General features: G+C 35.9%; 1 protein-coding gene across 2 annotated transcripts in view; it reads left to right on the top strand.

Moving 5' to 3' along the window:
• The window catches only part of LOC138106448 (alkylglycerol monooxygenase-like), a 197,195-nt gene extending 179,749 nt beyond the window's left edge, over positions 1 to 17,446 (top strand). For both annotated transcript variants that reach the window (XM_069007061.1, XM_069007060.1), the window contains exon 13: positions 13,995 to 17,446. In XM_069007061.1, coding sequence (XP_068863162.1) covers positions 13,995 to 14,075 — 81 coding nt within the window. In that variant the 3' untranslated portion in view covers positions 14,076 to 17,446. The remainder of the gene's footprint in view (positions 1 to 13,994) is intronic.
• The last annotated feature ends 375 nt before the right edge of the window (positions 17,447 to 17,821 follow it).

Here is a 17,821-nt window from a genome sequence, read left to right as displayed (position 1 = left end):
TTTTGGAAGGTACTCCAGCTCTCACCCTGTGTGGATGCAGAGAAGTCACTCCTCATGCTCCAGTTGCTCAGTATTTTAGCATGGCTCATAGCCTAATGAGCACAGTAATTCAAATTGATCCAGTTCCTCATCTGTGGATTCGAATCAACCCTGTGAGAAAGTTCCACAGAAAGCTGCTAGTTACAGATAGGACAAACCTATTCATTTAAATTAGATAATTGTGTGGGTTTCGTTAATGAAGAGCTCATGGTTGTCTATTCAAAAATAGTGTCTGTGTTCAGACTTGTTTGGTTCTTCTTCACTTCCCTCTCTGTTCCTAAATGCATTTACATAAAACTGTAGGCTGCAATAAGCTTTTTTGAATCTATAGGTAGCTCATTCATTTCTTTTTCTCCTGTTAGAGGCAGGTGGAGGTGCTTTTAAGTACCTTTTTTAAGGAGTTAGCTTCTCCTTTATTCAAAAAGTCTGTTCTCTGATGGTGTCATTATGGTATCAGTATATGACTCAGTAGTTAAGTATGAAGGCTTACACAAAATAGAAAAAGCAGTGGGTTTTTATAGCACTGCTGAAATAATGATATGGCTGATGTATAACTGCAAAAAGCTTCTATTCTGAGAAAGCTTGAAGGATGTAAAAATGGGATAATTTCAATAAATGTGGAAGGATTGATTATGAGTTAATTTAAGAGCAGACAATAATTAAAAGAGCTAGCACAGCAAAATATTTCAAGTAATTAAACTAAAACTAGAGATAAACGTACTATTACCTAGATTAATTAGTCATCAAAAAAACCTCTGATTCTTAATGAACAATTGAAAATGGTGACATTCTTACATTTAAATAGGTAGGGATTGATTCTTATTGTCACAAAGGGGCACTTTATCTTGGGCAGACACCTAACGCTTTTAAATACCTCTGTCAATTAGTTTGGAGAAAAAAAGGAGGATTGCTCACTTTTTAGCTGCTAGAGTATTAGTCTCTATTTCACAAATAATGGGACAAGAAAGCAGAAAGGTCAGGCACTGATTCTTTTGGAAGTGCAATACATGAGTTGCAAAGGAGTAAATGAGACATGGTAGAATCAAACTCTAGTGTATAATACAGGCAGCAAAATTACCATAACACCTTTCTCTGTTTGAAGAGTTTTAGGCAAGGTGTGGCTTAGATACAGTAGTTCTTTTTCTGAATTTGTGGCTTTCTTAAAAGCTCAGACCTGCTGATTTCTCATGGTTTGGTCAAGTAAAAGCACTTTCTTCCTCTTGTTCTTTCCTAGACGGATTCATACATTGTCCGTCTTGCTGGTGGCTTCTAAGTGGGGAGCAGAAGCCTACATGGCTAAGCTATGAGATCACCACCTAGAGCAGATCTAACTTCTTATCCTTCTGCTTTAGAAATATTTTATCTTCCACAGTGGACTTGCCTTCACCAGTTTTAAAGCTTCTCTGGTTTGAAGGAATGCTCAGACAATCAACAAGAGCACCTTTGTAGAAACTGTCAGGCCAAAGCTGTTGTTCTGTCTGGGGAATGTACTGGCTAGGAGGGCAGCTTGGCTTTTAGTGCAAGAACACTGGTAATTTAGTTTGATCACTGAGCTGATGTAGAAAAAGGTGTCTGGTGTCTAGGTGGCAATCAATACATAAAACCCAAAAAATCTGGGGGATTGGATGTAAATGAAAGGTCTCGATGAACAATGGGGTAGAGAGGGATTGCCCAGAGGAAGAATGGTCAGTGGCTGTTCAAGTAGCCTGATGAGGGTCTTGAAGTGAGCATCATTCAGATGTCTTGTGAGGAGAATGCCCTTTTGATAGTCTGTTGGGAAAATTACCGCTTTTATAGAGGTACTTTTTCCCAAAGCACTTTCCTAAAGATTTTGCAGACATCAGTGTTCATCTGCTTGCTTCCCTTGTTGATAGACAGATGTTTTTTTCATTTTGTAGCACAAAGGCTATGACAGAAGGGGCAGGCACTGACTGCAGGTTGCAAACAGGTGCAGCTATGAATGAGATGGACAGAGATGTCCTTAAAATAAGCAAATAAACCAGTGAGCTGTAAGCTTAACTGAGAGTGCTTTTGCTGATTAATTGAGCAATCAATAACCATTAAATCCAGGGGGGTTGCAGTCTTGTATATGTGCTGATCTGCTGTTTACTTACCAGCTGTATCTATCTGCTATTCACTTTCCACTTACATTTGTTTACTGTATTTTAACAGGACTAATTTATCCCATTTAAGAAATATTTCAGTAATACTTCAAAAGGTAAAATTGGAGAAATGTGTTGAACAGTGCCAGTATAAAGGCTTCAAACCATCTATGTAACCTGTCCTGAACAGAAACATAGACTTTTGATCAAGTGTATCTATGAAAGGATCTTTGGATATCAATATGTATAGGCAAAAAATGGAAGGTATGAATAAATACTGAACAGTTACTGAACAGTGTCGTGAGCCACATCCTAATGTAATTTAGCTGATGTAAATACAATTCTGGGTCAAATCAATGTATAATATAACTTTGCATAAGTGTTTTTTTTGACTTCAGAGTTACACTAGGGATAACTGTGGCCCCAAAATGCAAAATCAAATCCATATTATGAGAGTCAGCCTACTGTCTGGTGGAAGAAATAAATCTTTCTAGAAAATGCATAGGATATATGTATTTTATATATCCTCTTCAATGTCTGTGTATGTATATTCATATTCATACAAATGCACACTTCTGTGAGTGATATCTTTTCAATGGTAAATAGTGTCTGCTTTCATAACTAGGGTTATTATTCTGATCACTAAATTTCTGCTGAAAATGGGAAGATGGGGAGCATTAGTGCATGCTTTCACTTTTTTATAGTTTGAAATCCAGAAAAAAATTGGTTGTGAACATTTTTAGTGTTTAGGCATTCACTACATGTGTTGCCAAGGTTTATTGAAAGCATCTGGATGCCTGCCTCTGTCCTTCCCCTTTCATGGAACTGCTGCCAGAACAGGTAGTCAGAAATGGAAAGTAGAGAAATATTTGAGCATCTGTGCTCTCTCTCTCAGGAAAACAGCTGTGGCTTCCATAGGAAGCACTCATTTTTTCCCATCAGCAAAGACTCTGAATACCCTTGGGTCCAGTTTTGGCACAGCAAGCCAAGTAGGATGCAGTTTATGGCTTAAAACTTATGAGAGAAGTCATTCAGGCAGTCCCATCCCTGGCAGAACATTGAGAGAAATTCCCCAGGCTGCAAGCCACATGTGGGTCTCTGACCTTTTATTAGCTCACCATGGGAGAGGTTAACAATTGTTGAGACTTCAGTCCTCCCTTTGACATACAAATACAACAATACCAAGTTGCCTTTCCAAAATGAGCATATTTAGGGCATAACATGCTTTTTAATGCAGGGTTCAGTGTAGCAGGGGAAACACCCCAAAACAAAAACCCAACCAAAAATTTGCTATAAAAATGAAGCCTGGATCGGTATTTTTTCCAGCATTCTGCCATTGTTCATATTACTGTGATTTGTGACTTTTTAAAACTGATACAATCATGAGCCGGAAACAAATTCTCACCATTTTTAGCTCTTCATGTGGTCAGTGTCATGATTTATGGAACTCAGATTGCTCAATAGCTGGAGCAACATAAGAAATGCGTGCAATTATCTGATTTTTAAGGAAGCCTGTTATGTTTATATAAGTACATTATTGTTGAGATTAAAAAAACAAAAAAGGATCCATAATTATTGATATGAGGATTGTCTGAGAAAAAAACAACAGAGGGCCAAATCTATGCCTTTTTGAAAGATTTTTGTCTTCTCAGAAATTACTGTAGTAAATGCAACTATGTTGGATTTTAGCAAAACAGGGTTTGGAAAGTAATTATTTTTTTGTGAAACAGACTCACTGCCTGTTCTGCAGCTAAGAAACTACAAAGATTAAACGTCTTGCTCTATGCTGCATAATCTATGGCAAAGAATGCAGATTGAATAGGCCAGTGTCCCAGGCTTTTACCATAGCTACTTGATTACTCTTTCAGTCTTAAAAGCAAATGATTTTTACTATGCAGTCCCATGGCTTTAGTGTAGAGTATGCTGAGCGCAAAATAGGAGCAAATTAGCTCATGCTTCTGCTGTGAGGCTTTGCAGCTATTGTCAGAAGAGGCAATGCAAGCTGATCTCTAAATATAATAGTCCTATGACTTTTCTGATGGGAAGCAGGTTCAGCCCCATTCAATGCCAGAAACTGGGGAAAAGAAGCATCAGATTCCGCTTTTGATACTTTTACTGAGGTGACAACCACATCCAAGATTGAAATCAGTGAAGTCTTGCACAAGCTTGGTTATTGAAAAAGAATAGTTGCAAAGTCATGATTTCTCCCTGTGCTAAGCAGTCATATCTTTATTAACCACTGCTGGCAAAGTTGATCTGAGGAAAAGTTATTTAGAGTTGGAGAGTGCTTTTGTGTTCATTAAGAATAAACAGAAATACCAGACTGGCAGAGATCCTGCACTGGAGAAAGATCAAGTACTGCTACACGATAGACACGTGCCTGTCTCACCATTCACATACAGACCAGCTTCCTTGCATAGCTGATTCCAATGCTATGCCATCCTCATAGCCATCCATTATCTAATGAAAATTTTAGTTGGAAAAGATACTAGTTTTGTTTCCATTACCCTAAGCACCAGCTTATCATCTTTTCTTTTCGTATTAGTCTTTTACATGTCAAAAGATTGATCTTATTCCCCTCCTGGATATTTTTGTTTGTTTGTTTGTTTTCTCAAGAATGCACAGCAGAATTGCTTCAAGCTTTCCTACAGGTCCACTTTTCTAAACCTTTCATAATTCTTGTAGTCTACTTCATGACTACATCCAGCTTATCTATGCTTTCCTTGAAGACTTCACCACCTTTCAGTAGGCTTGATCAATACATTAAATGCTTCTTTTATATAACTCATATATATACATTATATAATAGTTATATATAAATGCTTCTGTAAATATCTTTCACATTGATACTAACATCTTTTTGTATCAGCACTGTTTGTTTGAGACGTTTTGTTTGTGAGCTACTCTAACGCCAGTTTTTTTCTGATGTACTCCTTAATGATTATTCTTCACAGGATATTTATGTATTTGGTTTCTCTCTAGTATCTGCCATCTCTACTCAATTACACGTTTTCTTCAGTATCTCCAGATTTTTAAAAACTATTATGAATCTCACATATTCCAGGAAAAGAGAGATGTTTCTTTTTTATTTTTTTTTTATATATTATAATATGTTATAAATGCCTGCTTTTTCATCAAAATTCTTATTTCTCATTCATTTTGTGATATAATCTTTGATTCTTCCTTTCTAGATGTTTCTTCTCCAACTCAGTTTTGCACCCTCCATACAGAAGTTTCATTTGGACCATAGCCCCTAGTTTTCCTAGTGAAAAGTCACATAGATTACTTCCATTAAGGTTTTTTTCTCTAACCCAACTGAACAGTACAACCGTATTCTCTTGACATAATAAGTGGGAATATGAATGAGTTAGCTCATTTGAATACATCTGTGGTTAATGTCAGTAACAACTTCTTTTATATAATTGAAAGATGATGAGTTTTTGGAATGAATGGGAGTTTCCCCAGACAAGAATAGGAGCAACAAACCACAACACAGGGAGAGTCTTGAGAGCAGGGAAGAGAGACACCAAGAGCCAGGACATCTACTTTTCCATGTAAAGGGATGGACGGAGGGCTGGATCAACCTCAGCAAATTTTTCTTCTCCTTGAACTTAAAGACAGTCACAGCTTACTGCCTTTGGCCTCAAAAGAGGGTTGGCGAGCTGGATGGCTGTGTTCTATCTTTAACTTGGATACGCATCTTTTATGGCAAGATTTTTCCTTTATGTTATTAATGAATATTGACCCACTTCCTTCATTCAGAAATTGGGGGTGTTTTGGTTGGTTGATTTGGTTTGATTTTTTTTGGTGCTGAGAACAGCCTTCTGTGTTCTCCATTTTTCAATTAAAGGATTAATTTCTCCTTACAACATGTTGGCTTTAAGAGCAATCTTCATCTAGAGTGACTTTTAGCCTTGATCTTCCCCTGTCTGTCTTGAATACTTCTCTGGTGTTTGTTCGCTGTACTGGAAATCCCTTCTGCTTGTCACTCAATTGTTTTATCCGTCTCTGCACATTCTTAATCCTTTCTTTCACGTCTGCCATTAGTCACAGTAGCCAGCTTTTCCCCGTCATGTCTTTTCAACATCTGCAGCAAAGTTTTTCCTGTCAGTGATCTAATGTCTGTGGGTTATAATTAAAGGCTGGGATTACTTTTTTAATATTTTTTCCCCACACACAATGGAAAAATTTCCATTTTGGAGCTCATAGCTAGTCAGCCTTCTCTCAAGAGGATATTTAGTATACCAGTGAGTGGAGATCGCTTTGCAGCACCTTTGTCAGAGCTCTCCAGGCTGACAGAGCGCTCTTGATTCTCTTCACCACCTGCAGGCAGTACAGCCACACTCTGAAATGCAGGCATCCATATAGAAACATGCATATAGAATATTTTATGTCTGCTAATGATGGAGAGATTAGACACTGGATTACTTCAGTATAGGATTGTGTTAAACTGAAAAATGAAAGGATTGAAGAGATTGAATTACCTATTTATTAAATTATCTCTGTCGATGCCTCTTTGGAAAATATTACACAGCCAGGTTCTATCCTGTCCAAATTCTGCAATGTTATGTTTAGCAATTTTCCTTCCATGTTCAAACTACTTTTTTTTTTTTCTGTATCTGTAATTTTCCTGTATTTTCAAGCGAGGATGAATGCATAAAGGAGAGCTCCCTCCTGCAATGCTCCTTTAAATGAATTTGTCCCATCTTTTAAGTAAAACTTCAATGCAGGAATTTGCAGTATGGTACCTAAACATTTCTTAAAGCCATGACCATATAAAAATATACCCTAACTCTTATATATATGTATAGCCTTTCTCACTTAGAATACTGAATTTAAAAGGATTCAATTCTTTGAGCCTAAGAGAACAATATAAATTTGATAAAACATAAGATCTGTGCAGTAATCTGTCAGTTAAAGTAAAATGAGCTTCATGGGTTTTTTTTAATAAGGAAGATTAAACTATTCTTTACATATAAATTAAATAATATCTTGTGAAGTGAAATGCTTCTTTGCAGATGTCTGTTTTACCCTCCAAGTTGTGTTTGAGCTATAAGTGATGCAGGGGGGTGTATGCAGTTACGCTGCAGCTTCTGACATGCATGAAAGTAAATGCGATGTTTCATCCCAATGGATACAACTCCTGTTTAAATGTTTAAGATAATAAACTCAACAACTTTAGCCAAACTGAGACATATTTATCTCAAATATTTCATTTCTGCAATGAATGACTATTAATAACTCTCTCAATCTCATTTGGCCTGCTAGCCTGCAACAGATTAAACTGGTATAGTTTACTGGTTAAGTTTTTCATCTTTTTTTGCCATCAGTTTTGTTAACTTTTCTGAAAACCTTATTTTTACTTGTTGATTTATCATATAATAATTAAGACAATTTCCATGGCTCTTGTTTCTCAAATTTGGGGTTAAATTGAGGCTGAAAAAAACATAACATTTAAAATACAAAAAGTGACATTCAGAATTAAGGTCTTCTGAAACTGTTGATATTTGAACTTGTTTTTCAGAACTGTTTTGTCAGAAATAAAACTAAAGCAGTATGAAAGAAACTCTAAAATACTGTTATGCTATAGAATGTGTAACAAATTGTAAATTCTGTTCACATGTTTTACAAAATTTTTAAGATCAGGTGATGATTGCTAGTTTCTAAACACTAAATTTCTTCTTTTGGAAATTAGTTGCAAAACAGCGACACAGGCTTAGTTCAGAAGTTATTTTTAAATGTTTTTAAATGATAAAAAGGATTTTTCTGTTTAACATGGTTTTGCTTTGAGGTCAACTTGAAATAGATAAACATTTTAGGATGATCTAGAAATTTAAAGATGGAATTAGGTAACACTGTGGAAAGTATTCTCTGATGTTTCAATAAAATACTGTAAGACAAATTTTATACTGAAGAGATGCAGAGTTTATATACATGTTAATGAGAACGATGTTGATACTGCCTCCAGCTTGCATTAGCTCATCACAAGGTGAAGATTTAATAATTATTAACATATTTTGGAATTCCTATTCATATGACTGACAGGAAAGCTTCCCACTTCAGTAACTTTTTTTGTCTTTTGGGGAATGAGGTAAAATCTTCCTAATCCTAGTTCTTAGATTGTGAATTATTCTGTGACTCAAGAGAGAAGGTATTTCATAGGTAACAGTTCAATAGGATACATTTATCTACACAAGTGATTTGAGAGGCAGTGGGCTGGTTTCTCCTGAGTGAAGGACATGATGCCAGATAACATGCTGCTTCCACATAAGCCATTTTAGGTCTAAATATAACTGCAATAGCACTGCCTGTGTAAAAATCCCCACGTATTTAACTGAGGAATGTGACTTACTAGCTTGTGTGCAATGCCAGGAAAGACAGAGTCAAGCTGGTGCTGTGCAGAGATTTAGCAGCTTATGTGCTTGCTAGCTCAGGCATCTCTGCAGTGCACTTGATTTTGTACTGGGGATGTGTCCAGCTGTGAAATAGATATTCTTTCTCCAGATCTTTCTTTGTCTTTCCTGGGTAGGTAATATAAGCCTTTTAAGGTATGTGGGCTTTTGCAGCCTGTGTTTTCATGCATTATCTAGCTTTAGAGTCTCAGACCATATTTTAATAAAAGAAGGAATGTTTAAAACATTTAACAGAATAAAATGGAGATGTATATATCTCTTCCCTATTGTTTTGTCATTATTTGTTAATAGTGAAGCATAAAACCAATGAGATATGTCATAAAAGAACATGTCATTGTGGTGAACTATCAATATGCTTTGAGGGTGTTGAAGATACTTGGTTAAATCCTGTATGTGCCATTTTCTTAATCATAGAATAGTTAGGCTTGGAAGAGACCTTTAAAGATAGTCTGGTTCCACCTTGTCTGCACTGAGCAGGGACGTCAAATACTTTGTTCTAGGTCAGGGGCATGCTGGATCTATGAGACCTGCTGCGCCAGTAGTCTGAATTTGTGTCATGAACCCTTGTGGGGAATTTCCAGACATCTGCTACTTTCAAAGAAATCTATAACATAAGCTGTGAAGCCACTATTATTGTAGTTGTCCCTGTTCCCTTGTATCCACAGTTCCTTCACAAAAAAAAAGAAAAAAAAAAGAAAAAAAGAAAAATCAGTTTCCCACTTCTGCATATATTTCCAAGTATAAGATAGTCAACACACAGAGAAGGAGGAGGAACCTTCCTGTTTCCTAGTTTCCCTTTCCATCTGTTATTATTGCAACTTTTTTGATAGTGCAATCTTCTTGAACTGTGCACTGTACAAGATTAGTGATTTCTGGATTTGCTGTTAATGTCATGGCATTTCTCTACTAGCCTCAGACTGCTCATCTCCAAACTTTGTACTGAGAATAAAGATCCATGCATTTGTTATCCAACTCCTGACTTACATAAATAGTAAACCACTTTCCTGCCTTCTGAAACATAGATTTTCTGTCTCTGTGTATTTCAGCACCTGTAACAATCCTCTGTAGAGAAATGGGGGTAAAAAATGGTATTTGTGAAAAATGCATCATTTGGGTACTTTTGAAATCTGGAGTAGTTTGTTCAACCATTTTGTTATTGATATTGGCAATTTTTTAACCTTTGTATCAGTTTGTGATCTCCATCCTTAGTTGGAAAGGACAGTGACATTACCCAGACACAGCCTTCTCAAAGTCTAAAACTCACACCTTCATTACTATTGATGGTATGAAATTATGTCTTGTGCCTGTGAAGAAGCCATGTCCAAATTTGTATATAAAGAATATAGAAAGAGCCTTAATCATGTTTGTTTTGTAGTATCAGTTCAACAACTCTAACATCACATTGATGATTCTCAGCATCACATTGAGAGGACTAGTTGTTTATCATATTTGCCAGTACGAGGTTCACTTTATGATGTGAACAGCAAACTTAATGAATTATAGGGATGTGCTGATCTTACTGAGCCCTCTCCGGAGCTAAGAATACTTTATCCAGCACAGAGGTGTTCAGAGAATTCAAGATAATAAACATGCCCATTCATATGGTGGTGTACCCCAGAAGTTGCTAATAGCAGTTGCAGATTGCCTCTGCAGCAGAATTTGGAGTGAATGTGCCTGGCCAGAATCTGCGAAATGTCAGAGAATCATTGAATGATTTAGGTTGGAAAGGATCTGAGGTGGTGTGGCTCGAGACTTTTCCCCCTCCTTAAAGCAGAACTATCTTTGGACATTTGTCTACATTTTTAGACCAATGTCTAAACCCTTCTAATTCTATCCAGATGAAATCTGCAGGAGGAAAGACAACATGTCTAGGCATCTCAGATATACAAAGGCATTACCAAAATGAAAATGGCAGAAAACAACATTAGTGTTCAGCAACAAAGCTAATCATGCAGAAGTGGGTGCCTGAATTTAGCTAATGATTTTAAAGTACTTTACAGCCTAATAAACTTCAATTGCTCCAGTGGGAATTTCCTGTGAAGAGCAGACTCAGTCCTGCAGTCAATCCATTAGTTAAGCCATCTTTGTTCTTGTGAATAATGTGATTTGCATTTCTGTAGACTTATTCAGGGAGAGAACATGGGCTGTATGGAAATAGACTGTATGAAAGGAGGTAATATAAATATTTGTACTCTTCCAACAGTCTAAAGGACAGTCTATAATTAATCTGTAGCTACTCAAACAGGTAAATGTAACAAGTGTTTATATTAAGGTGACAAAAAGTTTGCATTTAACTATAGGGTTGTGAGAAGTTCTGCTTTTAGGCTTGTTCCATATATGACTACTGTCCACAGTAATTTTTCACTTTAAGACAGAAGTGAAACTATTGTTCATATGTCATATTGTTTGTGGGGGAACTTTTTTCAGTGTAAAAAAAGAAAAAGGTATACTACTTAATTCTCTCTTTTTATTTCAAAACTGGCTGAAATATGAAACTGATATGTGAATATTTTTATCAAAGGAAAAATATTAGTGGGTTTGGGCAATATAAGAAGGAATGAGAATTTCTGTGACAATAATTTAGAAAGTGAAATAACCCAAAACTAAACAACCAAAAAAAACCCCTAACCTGTTAGCATATGAGAGTGTTGAGTAGAAAATACAAAATATCTGCACATAGGATTCAGGAAATATGTTTTCCCAAGGGCATTAGAAAAATACTGGTCAACTATAGTTGAACTTGCCTGGTGGAATGCTCTTTTGCTGCTTCCTGCTGCCCACACTGTAGTCTGCTCAGAGTTCTGGCACGTATCGTCTCAGCTTTCCATTCCTGACATCACCTGATTGCACAATTCATTCAAGTGGGTCAAGCCTTGTGACTCCGAAATATGTAGCAGCAATCAAAAGAAACTGAACTCCAACCTACACAGCAAGTTTCTGCTTGGTAGCCCCATACAGCTGGCTCTGTTCAGGGCAGGTCAGCATTACAGCAGTAGAGACAGCCAGAACTGCTCTCATGCAAGCGAGGATGTGGCCCCTTAATTTTTTATCCTGATGTTTGGGTTTTTCTTAACCGCGCCGCTCCCCAGAACCTTGCAGCATTATTGTTTCCTGAAGGCGTTATTTCCATCAGGTACTGGCAGTCCTGACATTGATAGGCAGTGAATCAATACTTTTGTACAATTGTGAAGCCAAACTAGTTTTGCAGATCCACAGTGTGCAATATGTGGTTTTCCATTCTGGATATAATAACTGCAATTTGAAATACTCCCCCACAAGCATTGATTGCATGCTTTAGGAAGTTCACAATAAAGAATTTAATTAACAAAGAAGAAACTGCATCACTTCATTTAAAAACGGGAAATTCACCTGAGATATTTTGTTCATTTTCAGGCTCTAATAGCAATAACCATCTTTAGCTGAGGACATTTCCTGGGGTTTAATGGCCCATGGCTGTGCTTCTTCAGGTGATCATCATCATCTCCCAACAGTCATTAATCCCCTACAAATGCCCTGCACCTCAGTCATTAAATGTGCTTCTTCTGAAAATGAAATAGTTCTATATTTAATGCATCTTCCAGGAATAGGAGGGAAATTTCTGAGGTGAGGAATGAAAGAAGTTTATTAATGTGTCAAAGAAGTACTAATTATGACAAGTGGATAAGTTCTGTTTCTGGAGATAGCACGACAAAGAATTTTTCCACAGTTATGAAGAGAATGTTATGTGTAAGTCATTGTTTTATGTACATGTGATTTACACTTATCTCAATTGCATAACAGCCAAATCAGAAATACAGGTAGTTATTTGTAGTTAGATTTCTTCTGCAGAGCATCTCAGCATAGAACTATCTCCCAAAAGAAGCAGACTGTGTGACTGCAGTACTGCTTTAAAAGACTTTCCTTTCCATATCTGTAAAAATAGAGCTATGCAGGTTTATTAGATATTTGTGATAATGAAAGAAAATAAAAAGAATTTATATTTTTCATACCTAAAGTCTTGAAACTCTTACAAAAAATCTTTTGGTGAGAATTTTATGAGTCTTTCTTACAAATAGGACTATGACTACAGCACCAACAGCATCATCAGAAGTTTTAAACACAGTAGACAGCCTACCTCTGCTCAAGTAGAATTAAAGCCTTCAATGAAAATAATTGAAATTTGTTAAGAATTGAATGAGACTTGGGGGTTTTTGATTTTATTTTATTTGAATTCTACTTACTCCTACGTTGTGCTGTTTTCATCTTGTGCTACTAAGCATGCATAGCATACACCTAATGTACACATTGCATGAAGCCTGTACCTGTCCCAGAGTGTGAGAGGGATCAGAGCAGACACTGCCTTCACTGACTGAAAAATTAGTACCTTTTGGGTATTATGGTAATTTATTATTTATGTTGGACATTCTGATCCATGTACTTCGGTGAGAGACTGTGTAGATGAAGACAGAAGTAGAACTTTGGGCCATGCATTATTAAATATTGAATGTTAAATTATATTAATGTTAAAATTAGAGCTCTCCTAGTCAGCGCCTTTGGATTGCAGATTGACCTGAAAAAAAGAATTATTACAACCTGACTCAAAAATTCCTTGTCAAAATTTTCTGTTTCTTCTAACAAAAAATGACAGGATTAAAAAAAAATCTTTCAGTATAAACAAATTGTTTTGTTTCATTCACAGACAAAAATTCACTTCAATAACCAATAACAATTTCCTTAATTTTGCAATTTTCCAAATAAAAGAAATTTTTCTATGTGACAGACAAAAGTTTCTTTCAGAAATTTTTGGATACAAAATACCACATGCACACGTGCACACACATTTTATCTTGCTCCTTCGTGGGTTCTGGACAGAACAATTACCTAATTTAGATTTTACTCTGAAATTTTTCTTACTCATCCTAACGCAGTTTTCAGCATATAAACTTTTGAAAAAAATTTATTAGATCTCTCATTAAATTCACCAAATAAAAAAAGTAAAATTGCACAGAGCCAAGGACAAGATAAAGAGAATTGTGCTTTTAAGTTGTTTTCAATCTACCTTATATCTCATCATAAACAGCAGGTTGGGGAATAAGTACTGATGTGTTGTACTGCAGTAAGAATATTTCTTTTGCTGTAGATCCTGTTTAAGCTTATTCATACCCTATCATGCAACTTACAGTGTCAGCATTCTTCAGACCATTTGTCAAAATTCAACAGGAATGTCCACAATAAGGAGTAGTAAAAAAAAGAAAGCATATTTTTCTAAAGTGAATTTATCATATACCTAGAATTCTTGGGGTTTTTTTTACTCAAGTTCTCTGTTTTCACCCATTCATTATGTTTACAGATCAATAGAACTAAAAAACAAACAAACAAACAAACAAAAAAAAAACCAAAAAAACAACCAAACAAACCTCATATAATGTTTCTCATTCTCATTCTAAATTCTGTGTTGTAGGTCTTGTTTTCCCTCTGTGCTGCATTCTGGGGAATCCAAATTATGAAGCGGATCACTTCATTCAAAGATAAACACCACTGAAAGAGCAGATCTAACATCACCTCAAATATGGAAACAGCACTTTAGAATAAGTGTCTAAGTTCCTTGGAATTAATCGACCATGAATCATGCTGAATTGCAATCAGTTCACTTAAGATACGAGAGATTTGTGATCTTTGTTTAGATGTTTGAAAGATTCCTAAGGGAGTATATTCATTTTTATTTGATTTTTTAAAGAAATACTTAATTTCTCCCCAATTTAAATCAAGTATTCATTCACAGCATAGATTTTTACATTCATAGGATTACAAATTCTTAGAAACCATGTAAAACTAATTTCATTTTTGCAGTGATTTTTTTAGTAATAATATGTGAAAAGTATTTTTCACAAGAGGAATACTTAAAATCATATCTGATGTAACCTGGTATAAAGTGATTGACTGTCTTCTTATTGAGGCTAAACATAAACATATGCGAGTGTCATTTTTTTCTGTAATGATTGAATTACACGAGAATCTCCATGTCATGCCTAATTCAGTGTTCATAACATACAGCTACATGAGGATGAGTAGTTGAGGCAAGAAAATGATTAAAAACAGCATGATAAAATAACTCAACCTAGTATGACTTGAAACATCTTCAATAAAATTGGCTGATGTATGTGTTGCATAATGCAGACATGCAGTTTAGGCTGAGTTATTTACGGAATACACCTGCATTGCCAACTTTAGATAGTGATCAAACCAGGATTTACACGTGGGTATCCCACTGACACTCACTCACGAGACAAAATATTTGCAAGGCTGAGCCCTTAATTTCTGGTAATTTCCTGCCAGGTGATGTCAGGGGAGATGCATGTCTTGTCTTTCAGGAGCTGTTGGAAAGAAGGTTTGTACTAAGATAGGAAAATTAAATACAAATGGTGGAGGGAGTCTCCAAACAGCAGGACTGGCAAAAATACTGGATCTAAGTTGTTTTTCTTTCCTCACACTCATCCAACTCTTTTTTTTGGCTCCAAACCTTTTAGAAGTGCTTAAAGTCAAGTAGCTCAAAAATGAAGTCTGTCCTAGATGCTTCAAACTAGTAATAGTACCTGGATTTAAAAATGAGTTTAAGTTTGTGTTCTGTTTTTTTTACCCATTTCATTTTCCTTTAAGATGTTAATGGCTGTCTAACAGACATCTCAGATTTAGACACATAGCCTACTTTTAATTAACCCATATTTTCAGTCTCTAGCTGTAACAGATGCCACTGTCTATGTAACTGGATGTTTACAATAAATTGTTAGAAACACACTAATGTTATATAAATAAAATTGTTGCAATGTCTAGTGATAATATCATCTTGATTGTAAAACAGAACCATCAAAATGCTTGGGTTACAAGGAGCCTTAATGATAGGTTATTTAATAGATTATTTTAAAAATAGCAGAATCTGATTCCAGAAGTACAAGAAAATCCACAAACTTCTTGTGTGGCCCTGTGAGTTAGTGCACCTATATTTTCCAAATTTTTAATTATGACATGGTCAGTTTAATATGACATAAGAAAGAATCCTATTGAAAGTCAGTTTCCTTATTAAAATAAATCCTTCAAAGAGACAGGAACAGGACAAAAAAATAATATTTTCTGCATTTGAAGAGTGGCAATTTTGGAGGGACAACAGTGAAGAACTAAGTAAAATTAAATTAATTTTAAAGCTGTCCTAGTGAATGTCATGTATTTACATGAGGAAAGGAATGTGATTTCAAGGCAAATATAAAATGTGTCTGATGAGGACAACCTAGTCATTAAAGCAGAAGCCAAACAAATTTCCACTTTTCCAAGGGTTTTTAGACCCAAATTTCCTATTTCCATGGACTTGCCATAGTGTATAGGTTGTTTGAAAGCAAGGTGCAGGAGAGGAGCAACATTCTTCCATTGCATACTGATCAGTAGGGTCTGAGAGCAGCTTCTCTGGCTGAAGGCTTGAAGAAATTTGTGGTGGGTGTCCAAGACTCATGTGCTTTACAGTAACATCACTGGGTATGTATAAGCAATCCTTTGGCTACAGACTGAAAGCTAGGATTTGCCCTTCTTAGAGAAGAGAGTTTCAGAGGCAAGCTCTTAGAAACACCTTTGCACCATTCTTTCAGTAGCTATGTGGTAGGTAACTATATCCTGTCAACTTGCTTGTCACAAATTTTTAAAAATATAAATTATTTCGTATTTTAGGCACCTAACACCACTACTGGATCTAGTTTATGCTGTCTTTATATCCACGGCAAAAAGTGAAACAATCATTCCAAAGGTATCTGGGTTGGAGTAACCAGGAGACTTTGGAGACTAGTTGGCCACTGAATTGAATTATGTGCAGTTAATATATATCATGCAGTTAATTGAACTGAAAACAATGCTCATTGCTAGCATGTATGAATAATATTTTGATAAGCCACCCTTCTCCCCTGGACTTTTTAATATTCCATTACTTATTTCTTTAGAATATTTGTGGTTTGAACAATAGAATAGGATCAAGTGAAATAAGGTGAATTATGTGAAGACAGTAGTGAACAAAATATTGATGCAGAACTAATAGACATTGTAGGAGTAACTACCTTTCTTTTGGCAAACCACTCTTTCAGGTCTCTAGAAACAAAAATATTCTAGAGACTAACAGCCTAGCCTCACATGTCCAAGTGTGAAACTTCATAAATAACATTTTAATTTGCACTATTGCATAAGACTTCCTTTTGGTCTTGTTTGTTACTAAATTCCCCAGTGATACACCTTATGAGAAGAATGTGGATAAACAGAACTTTTTTTCATCAAGACTGTTAAAAAGTGATTCCCCTGCTCTTACCAGCTGTTGTAATGTTACATCCCTACACATGGCCTTTCCTGGACTATGTACACAGCAATATCAAGTTACTGAAAACCCAGAAGTAAGCAGCTGAATCCTGTGTCACTTGAGACCTGACCCTGCACCATTCAAGTCACCAAAAAACTTGCTGCTGACCTCAGGCTCAGGGCACAGTATTCCCTGTATGAAAACAAGAATGATGCAATATTTACTGCAACTCAAGCTTTGGTGCAGTGCATTGATTAACAGAGTTTCACGATTGCTTATTCCCAACAGTGGCTAACATCATATCCTTTCTGGTATAATAAAATCAGAGCACCTTGATGGATAAATGCTGACAGTGAAAGTTGTAACCTATACTTACCAGATATAAAGGACTCAGGGCCCTTTCTCTTGTCTCTGTTGTCTTCAGTTTTCTCTCAATCTGTGGGATTAAGGACCTCATTACTTAAACCATTACCTAAAGGAGGTAGTTGATCAGTTATTTTAAAGCTACCTTTTTACAGACAAATGTCTGTGAGCTTTTAGGAATTTATGTCATGTGATTAGAAACTAATAAACTGTATGGCACCAAAGGTATGAGTTGTTTGGAGTTTTCTTATTTGCTCTTTAATTTCTGACAAAAAAAGCTAAATCTCAGCAGTGGAGTTCATCAAGAACAGCAGTAACTGAGAGAATACTCAAAGCATTGCCTATTATGTAAACTGTGTTGTCCTTAGTTGAAGTTTTTCTTAAAGCTCTGGCTCCTGAAATTGTGTGAATACAGAAATATTTTTGCCTCCTGAAAACAAGACCTATAGAAAGTTCAAAAGCTAAAAGGCAGACAAGAACATTTTAATCAGTAATATTTTAAACCATTTTCCCTCTTAAAACACCCTAGTGATAGCACGAGCTTGACTCATGATTTTTAAACTCTTGGGATTGCTAAAGCTGAATGGGAAAAAAACTAT

Source organism: Aphelocoma coerulescens, chromosome 2 (assembly GCF_041296385.1).
Source record: "Aphelocoma coerulescens isolate FSJ_1873_10779 chromosome 2, UR_Acoe_1.0, whole genome shotgun sequence".
NCBI classification, from domain to species: Eukaryota; Metazoa; Chordata; class Aves; order Passeriformes; family Corvidae; genus Aphelocoma; species Aphelocoma coerulescens.
Note: the sequence above shows the minus strand (reverse complement) of the source record. Positions and strands in the feature narration are given on the sequence as shown.